Source organism: Arachis hypogaea, chromosome 19, assembly GCF_003086295.3.
Source record: "Arachis hypogaea cultivar Tifrunner chromosome 19, arahy.Tifrunner.gnm2.J5K5, whole genome shotgun sequence".
Lineage (NCBI taxonomy): Eukaryota > Viridiplantae > Streptophyta > Magnoliopsida > Fabales > Fabaceae > Arachis > Arachis hypogaea.
This window is the reverse complement of record NC_092054.1, coordinates 110158888-110168889: the sequence shown is the minus strand read 5'-3', so window position 1 is coordinate 110168889 and position 10002 is coordinate 110158888. Positions and strand designations below refer to the sequence as shown.

The 10002-nt window shown below is 34.6% G+C and overlaps 2 protein-coding genes and 1 non-coding gene across 3 annotated transcripts; all 3 read right to left on the bottom strand.

The window, feature by feature from the left end:
- Nucleotides 1–308: 308 nt before the first annotated feature.
- Nucleotides 309–1871, bottom strand: LOC112778599 (chaperone protein dnaJ 6-like). The gene is made up of 5 exons (XM_025822902.2): nt 1797–1871; nt 1220–1318; nt 868–969; nt 557–616; nt 309–468 (listed from the first exon to the last, which is right to left on the bottom strand). Exons 1-5 carry the CDS (start codon nt 1869–1871, stop codon nt 319–321), a joined length of 486 nt encoding a protein of 161 aa, XP_025678687.1. The 3' UTR covers nt 309–318.
- A 199-nt stretch (nt 1872–2070) lies between these two features.
- Nucleotides 2071–3404, bottom strand: LOC140181950 (protein TRANSPORT INHIBITOR RESPONSE 1-like). The gene is made up of 2 exons (XM_072227760.1): nt 2927–3404; nt 2071–2132 (listed from the first exon to the last, which is right to left on the bottom strand). Exons 1-2 carry the CDS (start codon nt 3334–3336, stop codon nt 2090–2092), a joined length of 453 nt encoding a protein of 150 aa, XP_072083861.1. The 5' UTR covers nt 3337–3404; the 3' UTR covers nt 2071–2089.
- Nucleotides 3405–8837: 5433 nt separating this feature from the next.
- Nucleotides 8838–8945, bottom strand: LOC112780569 (small nucleolar RNA R71). The gene has a single exon (XR_003191395.1). It is a non-coding gene; the product is annotated as a small nucleolar RNA R71 (small nucleolar RNA).
- Nucleotides 8946–10002: the final 1057 nt, after the last annotated feature.

Genomic DNA, 10002 nt, shown 5'->3' with positions numbered 1-10002 from the left:
AAAACTGTAATCAACAACTGCAGATGATAATAATTGCCAGAACAAAGTCATTTCTAAGAAAATAAGACAAATAAAAAATTGGAATTCTGTTATGTTGTAGCACATACCGAAGCTTTAGCATGGTCCCATGGAAAGTATGTTGTGAAAAAGCATGGTTCGTTCCCTTCTGTTACTTTATATAGCGGTACCCGAGGAGATAGTCCCTCCAGTGATACAGCCTTATCTATATAGCTGAGAAAATTTTCCAGAAGAAATCAAGTAAAGGACAATATGAGAAATAAATGCTCGAATCTGTTGAGCATGTTTACCTGGCCAATTTTAAAAGCATTTTGTTTTTCTTTTGGGTCCACAGACTGGCCAATCCAAACAAACACTTCTGCACTTTTTGTACAAATCAATCAAATCATTTTTCTCTGAGTCAGATCCCCTATAGTTTGCTTCAAACTCCTCAATATCAGCTTCAGTGACCTGTTAGCAAGTATCATAAAACCTTGTAAATGCAAATAAGAACTGTGCGACAAGAAATCAGAACAAAATCAAGATCAACGCAAACAACCTTCTTGTACATTGTTTTAAAGTAGTTGTGAAGATTCTGGACAACATCCCTGGCAAGGTCCTGATTTTCAGAAACAAATATAAATGAATAATGTTGATGTACATGGCACGGAAAAAAAATGCTAAAATGCTTATATTGCATTTTGCTGTACATAAAATCATCATAACAAGAGCAGATTCCTCCACCAACAGTTGACAGACCATAAAAGTTTAATTTGAATGAATCTAGAAAAATGCAAATTACAGATATGTTATCTTGTGGCTTCAATGTTGTAAATGCATCTACAGATACGAGAAACCAATAACACTCACAGCATCATCAACACAACCAATCTGATCATAAATGGCTTGCTTTTCTTCATCCCCAAGAATTGAGATAACATTTTGCAGTTGCTGAAATTTTGCTTTAGCCTCCTGTAAATGATTAATTGAACCATAAACATCAAATTTAATAGATGGTCAGAGGCCTAATTAGACAAAAACCTGTTTGATGCTATTGTTAAATGGAGTGTTCAAAGAGCTTCAATAGTATTTTGCTGAGAAGATACTAAATTTTCATGGATCTTTCAAAAATTTTCAGAATATTAAAGGGTACAATGGAATCTTTGGATATCAACGTGGCTCCACCCTGCTTACTGTAAAACAGAAAACATTAGATAAATACCTCATCACCAGGATTCTTGTCAGGATGCAGCCTCAATGCTAACTTGTAATAAGCCTTCTTTATTTCCTGTTGTGATGCTGTTCTCTCTACACCAAGTACCTAAGAGCAAAGAAGCAAGAGGTCGTCCAAAATATCAGTGCTCTCTGCGCATTGATACAAATCAAGAAATAGAAACGGGTAATGTCATATACTCATATCTCAAAGAGTAGATGATCACCTAAGTCTTGATTAAAAACTCGCATCTGCAAGAAAAAAGCTATTTAAAACAGAAAATCATTCAAGGAATATTTTATTTATTATTAATTATAAGTTTATAACTAGCATGCCAGAAAAGAAAATGTCCTTAACACCAAGGTTGACATAAAAAATCTTAACTCAATGCATCAAATTGATCTATATTTTCAAAGTCTTCATAGGAAAATAACATATTCTGTATGTTAAAAACACAAGTACCTTATTATCAATAAACTCATCTACCATCAACAAAAATATTCATCAAAAGCATGTTCAGACATAAATTAAGAGCATGTGAAAGTGTTAGGTTAGGCTTAAGTGACATAAAAAAGATTCATCCAACCTTGATTAGCTTTGGTCTTCTTTCAGGATCAATCCCAGCCATACCAAATATCATATTTTTAGCAGAAACATCCATTTGTGTTGTGACCTCATAGCTCGCGAAAGCAACATCTCGTCTGCACTGCACCCATACCCACAATGAACAAGAAGTAAAAGAATTAATTAATAAATCTTAAAATTCTAAAAAAAATCTAGAAATAATCAAACAATAAATAAATAAACAAATAATAACTATGATTGTAAATCATTAAGAGCTTGAAGAAGAAAAAACTGACCTCCAATTAAATCACAATCCTAGGGTTTATCAATCCCAGCTACTGCATGTGCCATCAAATTTCTTCAAAATTCAAACAAAAGTATGGATCATTGTAATTGTTATCTCTTACTGCTACTATTTCATGTTTCAATGACAGGAAAAGCATTATTATATATATATAAAACCCAAAGTAGTAGTACTCTTTACTATAATGTTATCCATACTGTATGAAAATTGGAAAAAACCTCACAGCAAGCTAGCTTAGCATATAATAATAATAATAATAATAATAATAATAATAATAATAATAATAATAATAATAATAATAATAATAATAATAATATTGAATTTTGAAGCTCTCTGCTGCATCCTACTCACATTGAACTAACAAGTGCCAAGTTTTAAAAATTATTCCAATTGAACTTGCTTACATTCAATATTTTTATTATAAGTTCAATTTTCCTAAAACTTTCTCTAAATGTAAACTTGCAATTTGTCATGAGTTTGTACTTAATTTATTGCCTAATTCTTGAAACATATCTCATTCAGATTATTCTCCTCTGTAACATGGCATTTTGATGGTTCTTAAACACATCAATTAACCTGATTACATCATCTAGAGCAGAAAAAGGGCAAAGGATTTCACATCAAAACAGCAAACATCACCGGATTATTAAAAACTGAAATTCATGCAAAGAAGAACGTGAAGAAAACTCCATCAGCAGGGAACATACTAAGAAGATCAATAATCTTTTTACCTCTAAGAAAAATTAAACTTTATACGTTAGAAATGAAAATTCAAGAAATTAAAAAGCCTGAAAAAAACAAAAACTGAAAAGAAGAAAGCAAAGTAAGTTTATGTACTAGGTTCTTACTTGCAATCAGCAGCAATTGCAGCCAAACCATCAGTGCTGAAACCATCACAATTTTGAAGGGAAATAGCTTTGAAGTTTGGAAAAGAGCGCACCAAGAACTTCAAACTCTCATCAGTAACAGTCATCCTCTTAAGCCTAAGCTCTTCAAGAAAATGGTACTTTTCAGCAAACACCACAAGCCAAAAGTGAATATCAGCACCCCAATTTGCAGGAACCAAGTTAAAATCAGAGAAACGTGGCTTCTCTTTCAGTGTAACACTTCTTATGTTTGGGAACCTTCGGGTTAAGATCTCAGGGGACACAGAATAGCAGTTACCTATGAACACGTTCCTCCTTGACCATCTCTCAGCGTTGTACCACTTCTTGCAAACCAGTGACACAGAGCTTCTGTCCTTTCTTGATTTCAGCATCCCAATAACACGCTCAAGAACCTCATCTGGAAAAAACGATGAACCTCTTAGAAGGATCACTATCACATTGCAGCAAGAAGCAGCAGTAAAAGAAAAAAGATAGTGCAGTGAAAGGAAACACCAAAAATTGAAAAATCATGAGGAAAAAAGTTTCAACAATAAATTTTAAATCAAACTAATTACTAAAATCAGAAAAAAACAAATCTAACTAAACCTAATCTAATCAAAACCTAAAAATCCACTAATCAGAAAACAAATCTAACTAAACTAATTACTAAAATCAAACTAATTAAACAAAATTAATTGAACTTAACAGAAATTAAAAGAATTTTGAAACCAAAACCTGGAAGCATTGACTGGAGGAGATGATGGCTACGGTGCTGAGAAGATATGCGAGCCAGAACTGAGTGGGGATAAAAGGAGAGAGAGAGAGGCGCGGCGGTGGTGGGGATAGACGCTGCTGCAGGTGGCGCCGGTGTGCTGGAGCTCACCTGAGATGAAGAGAATAGGAGCTTGAGCTTGATTTGTTCTGCGAACGAGAAAGAACGAGAGATACAGGGGCTATGTTCTACTGGTTCAGTATTTAAAAGAGAGGAGAAGAAGGAGAAGGTAGATGCGGTGGTTAGGGTGGCGGCGGTGGCACTGTAAGTGAGGAAAGGAGAAGAAGAAGCTCATGCGTGCGATGGAGAAGTTCCTTGAAGGAGAGAGGAACAACTCTGATCTCTGATATTTTGTGTGTGTAAAAGGAGCTCGATTGGGTGGTGATAAAATTAGGGTTACCTTAATATTTCCGACGGAAAATTTAAATTACAGACGGATTTTCTGTCTGTAATAATTTAATAAAATGCAGCGTTCTGTTTATTTAATTATAGACGGATTTTCCGTCTGTAACTATTTTTCACAAAAAAAAAATTAATTTTACCGACAGAATTATCGACGGATTTTGTTTTCCGTCTGTAATTTATGTTAATTCTTTTTTTTTTTTGTTTTTCGACAAAAAATCCCTCTGAAATTTCGTCTGTATTTCTGTGGGATAAAATCCGTTGGAAATATCTGTCTGTAATAACTAGTTTTCTAGTAGTGTATATATATATATATATATATATATATATATATATATATACACACACACACACATCACTGTGCAACATAATAACCTAGTAACCACTTTGCTTCAGGAGTCCAGACGCCTAATGAGATGCCGCTCGACCTGCATCTGAAAAATAATAACATAGTATGGGGTGAGAACCAGAGGTTCTCAGTATGGTAAAGGTGCCACAAACATAATATATAAGGTCCTGGGAATGCCAGAGGCAATCCTAGAATGCCGACACTCAGATTATGGAGCTTAAAATATTAAACAGAATCCATAAAAGGTGGTTTACTAAGAATATCTAAACTCAACTTAACTTAGTCTTAAATCTAAGTCCCGTACTTCCATTCATCTATACCTCCATCTCCGTTAGCATTTCTGATGAGCGGATAATTTATACGCTTTTTGGCAGTGTTTTTACATAGTTTTCAGTACGATTTAGTTAGTTTTTAGTATATTTGTAGTAGTTTTTAAATAAAAATCACATTTCTGGACTTTACTATGAGTTTGTGTATTTTTTTGTGATTTCAGGTATTTTCTGACTGAAATTGAAGGACTTGAGCAAAAATCTTATTCAGAGGCTGAAGAAGGACTGCAGATGCTGTTGGATTCTGACGTACCTGCACTCAAAGTGGATTTTCTGGAGCTACAAGAGTCTAAATGGTGCGCTCTTAATTGAGTTGGAAAGTAGACATCTAGGGCTTTCCAGAAATATATAATAGTCCATACTTTTTCCGAGTTTAGATGACGCAAACTGGTGTTCAACGCCAGCTCTTTGCCATATTCTGGAGTTAAACGTCAGAAACAGGATGCAAAGCAAAGTTAAATGCCAGAAACAGGTTACAAACTGGTGTTTAACTCCAAGGAAGACCTCTACATTTGAAAGCTTCAATGCTCAGTCCAAGCACACACCAAGTGGGCTCCGGAAGTGGATTTCTACATCATTTACTCATTTCTGTAACCCTAGTAACTAGTTTAGTATAAATAGAACTTTTTACTATCATGTTAAACATCTAATATTTGGATTATCTTTTGATCCTTTGATCACGTTTAGGGGGCTGGCCACTCGGCCATACCTGGACCTTCATCACTTATGTATTTTCAACTGTAGAGTTTCTACACACCATAGATTAAGGTGTGGAGCTCTGCTGTTCCTCATGAATTAATGCAAAGTACTACTGTTTTTCTATTCAACTCAAGCTTATTTCTACTCTAAGATATTCATTCGCACACAAGAACATGATGAATGTGATGATTATGTGACGCTCATCATCATTCTCACTTATGAACGCGTGCCTGACAAACACTTCCGTTCTACATGTAAACAAGCTTGAATGTGTATCTCTTAGCCTTCTGATCTACAATCAGAGTCTTCGTGGTATAGGCTAGAATTATTGGCGGCTATTCCTGAGATCCGGAAAGTCTAAACCTTGTCTGTGGTATTTCGAGTAGGATCCGGGAAGGGATGGCTGTGACGAGCTTCAAACTCGCGAGTGCTAGGTGTAGTGACAGACGCAAAAGGATTACTGAATCCTATTCCAGCAGGATTGAGAACCGACAGATGATTAGCCGTGCGGTGACATCACATCTTAGACCATTTTCACTGAGAGGACGGGAAGTAGCCATTGACAACGGTGATGCCCTACATACAGCTTGCCATAGAAATGAGTATGAAGGATTGGATGAAAGCAATAGGAAAGCAGAGGTTCAGAAGGAACAAAAACATCTGCATACGCTTATCTGAAATTTTCACCAATGAATTACATAAGTATCTCTATCTTTACTTTACGTTTTATTTATCTTTTAGTTTTGAATCCGCCTGACTGAGATTTACAAGGTGACCATAGCTTGCTTCAAGCCGACAATCTCTGTGGGATCGACCCTTACTCACGTAAGGTTTATTACTTGGACGATCGAGTGCACTTGCTGGTTAGTTGTGCGAAGTTGTGACAAAGAACTTAAATTATGAATGTGCATATTAAGTTTTTGACACCGTTACCAAGGAATGAACGATCACGATTTTGCCACACCAAGTTTTTGGCGCCGTTGCCGGGGATTGTTCGAGTTTGGATAACTGACGGTTCATCTTGTTGCTCAGATTAGGTAATTTTATTTTAATTTTAAGCTTTGTATTTTTTTATTTTTGTTTTCAAAAAATTTCAAAAAAAAATATATAAATTATTCGATGTTCTTCATAATTTTTAAGAATGAATTCTAGAGTTTCTTCATGATCTGTTGGAGCCTGGCTGGCTGTCAAGCCATGTCTAAATTTTTGGACTGAGGCTTCCACTTATCATGGCAAGAGTCCTTGGACTCTCATCTAATCAGCTGTTATATGCGTAATTTGTATCTACTGGAGCTTGGCTGGCCATTGGCCATGTCTAGTGTTTTGGACCGGAGCTTTCACTGAAAGCTTGGCTGGCTAGTAAGCCATGTCTAATTCCTGGACTGGAGCTTTAGACTAACATTGCATGATTCCTGGAATTCTCATTAGAAAATTCGAAATCCTTAATTTTCTTTTTCAAAATAATTTTCGAAAAATCCAAAAAAAAATTGATAAAATCATAAAAACCAAAAATATTGTGTTTCTTGTTTGAGTCTTGTGTCAAATTTTAAGTTTGGTGTTAATTGCATCTTTTTAATTTTTCTTAAAATTTTCGAAAACTCATGCATTTGTTCTTCATGATCTTCAAGTTGTTCTTGATGGATTTCTTTGTTTGATCTTTAAATTTTTCTTATTTGGTGTCTTTTCTTGTTTTTCATATGCATTTTCAATTTATTAGTGTCTAAAGGTTAAAAATTTCTAAGTTTGGTGTCTTGCATGTTTTTCTTTTCTTAAAATTTTTCAAAAATAAGTTCTTGGTGTTCATCTTGACATTCAAAGTGTTCTTGGTATTCATCTTGACATTCATAGTGTTCTTGCATGCATCATTTGTTTTGATCCAAAATTTTCATGCATTGAGTCTTTTTGATGTTTTTCTCTCTCATCATTAAAATTCAAAAATAAAAAAATATCTTTCCCTTTTTCTTCTCATAAATTTTCGAAAATTTGAGTTGACTTTTTGAAAACTTTTTAAAATTTAGTTGTTTCTTATGAGTCAAATCAAATTTTCAATTTAAAAATTCTATCTTTTTCAAAAATCAAATCTTTTTCATTTTTTTCTTTCATATTGTCGAAATTAATGCTAACAATTAATGTGATTGATTCAAAAAATTTTTAGTTTGTTACTCGCCTAATAAGAAAGGTTCAATCTTTAAATTTTAAAATAATATCTTTTTGTTTCTTGTTAGTCAAGTAATCAACTTTAATTTTCAAAATTAAATCTTTTTAAATTTCTTTTTCAAATCTTTTTCAAAATAAGTTTCAATAACATCTTTTTCAAAATCTTTTCTAACTTCTTTTCTAACTTCTTATATTTTCAAAAAATTGATTTTCAAATCTTTTTCAATTAACTACTTGACTTTTTGTTTGATTTTAAAAGTTTACTATTTCAATCATATCTTTTTCAAAACTACCTAACTAAATCTCTTTCTAATTTTCGAAAATCACCTTCCTCTTTTTCAAAATTCCTTTTTAATTAACTAATTGTTTTAACTTTTAATTTAATTTCATCTTTTTTAAATTTTCAAATTTTAATTTTAATTTTAAATTAAAAACAAAAATATTTTTCTTTTCTTTTCAATTATTTTCGAAAATTCTTCTTTCTCATCTCCTTCTAATTATTTATTTATCTACTAACACTTCTCTTCCTCTTAAAAATTTGAACCCTCTCCCTCTTTCTGTGTTCGAATTTCTTTTCTTCTTCTACTCATATAAAGGAATCTCTATACTGTGACATAGAGGGTTCCTCTTCTTTTCTGTTTTCTTCTTTTTCATATGAGCAGGAACAAGGATAAGAACATTCTTGTTGAAGCTGATCCTGAACCTGAAAGGACTCTGAAGAGGAAGCTAAGGGAAGTTAAAGCATAACTCTCTGGAGAAAATCTGACAGAAATTTTCTAAAAAGAAGGAGACATGGCCGAAAATAATAACAATGCAAGGAAGATGCTTGGTGACTTTACTGCACCAAATTCCAATTTACATGGAAGAAGCATCTCAATCCATGCCATTGGAGCAAACAATTTTGAGCTAAAGCCTCAATTAGTTTCTCTGATGCAACAGAACGTCAAGTTTCATGGACTTCCATCAGAAGATCTTTTTCAGTTCTTAACTAAATTCTTGCAAATCTGTGATGTTGTTAAGACCAATGGGGTTGATCTCGAGGTCTACAGGCTTATGCTTTTCCCATTTGCTGTAAGAGATAGAGCTAGAATATGGTTGGACTCTCAACCTAAAGATAGCCTGAACTCTTGGGATAAGCTGGTCACGACTTTCTTAGCCAAGTTCTTTCCTCCTCACAAGCTTAGCAAGCTTAGAGTGGATGTTCAAACCTTCAAACAGAAAGAAGGTGAATCCCTCTATGAAGCTTGGGAGAGATATAAGCAACTGACCAAAAAGTGTCCTTCTGACATGCTTTCAGAATGGACCATCCTAGATATATTCTATGATGGTCTGTCTGAGTTATCAAAGATGACATTGGACCATTCTGCAGGTGGATCTATTCACCTAAAGAAAACGCCTGCAGAAGCTCAGGAACTCATTGACATGGTTGTAAATAACCAGTTCATGTACACTTCTAAAAGGAATCCTGTGAGTAATGGGACGCCTCAGAGGAAGGAAGTTCTTGAAATTGATACTCTGAATGCCATATTGGCTCAGAATAAAATATTGACTCAGCAAGTCAATATGATTTCTCAGAGTCTGAATGGATTGCAAGCTGCATCCAACAGTACTAAAGAAGCATCTTCTGAAGAAGAAGCTTATGATCTTGAGAACCCTGCAATAGCAGAGGTGAATTACATGGGTGAACCCTATGGAAATACCTATAATCCCTCATGGAGAAATCATCCAAATTTCTCATGGAAGGATCAACAAAAGCCTCAACAAGGCTTTAATAATGGTGGAATAAACAGGTTCAGCAATAGCAAACCTTTTCCATCATCCACTCAGCAACAGACAGAGAATTCTGAGCAGAATCTATCTAGCTTAGCAAATATAGTCTCTGAGCTATCTAAGGCCACTGTAAGTTTCATGAATAAAACAAGGTCCTCCATTAGAAATTTGGAGGCACAAGTGGGCCAGCTGAGTAAAAGGGTCACTGAAACTCCTCCTAGTACTCTCCCAAGCAATACAGAAGAGAATCCAAAAAGAGAGTGCAAGGCCATAACCTTACTTGGTGTGGCCGAACCCAGAGAGGAGGAGAAGGACGTGAATCCTAGTAAAGAAGACCTCCTGGGACGTTCACTGATCAATAAGGAGTTTCTCTTTGAGGAACCAAAGGAATCTGAGGCTCATCCAGAGACCATAGAGTTTCCATTAAACCTCCTTTTACCATTCATGAGCTCTGATGACTATTCATCTTCTGAAGAAGATGAAGACATTGCTGAAGAGCAAGTTGCTTAATATTTAGGAGCAATCATGAAGCTGAATGCCAAATTATTTGGTAATGAGACTTGGGAGGATGAACTTCCAT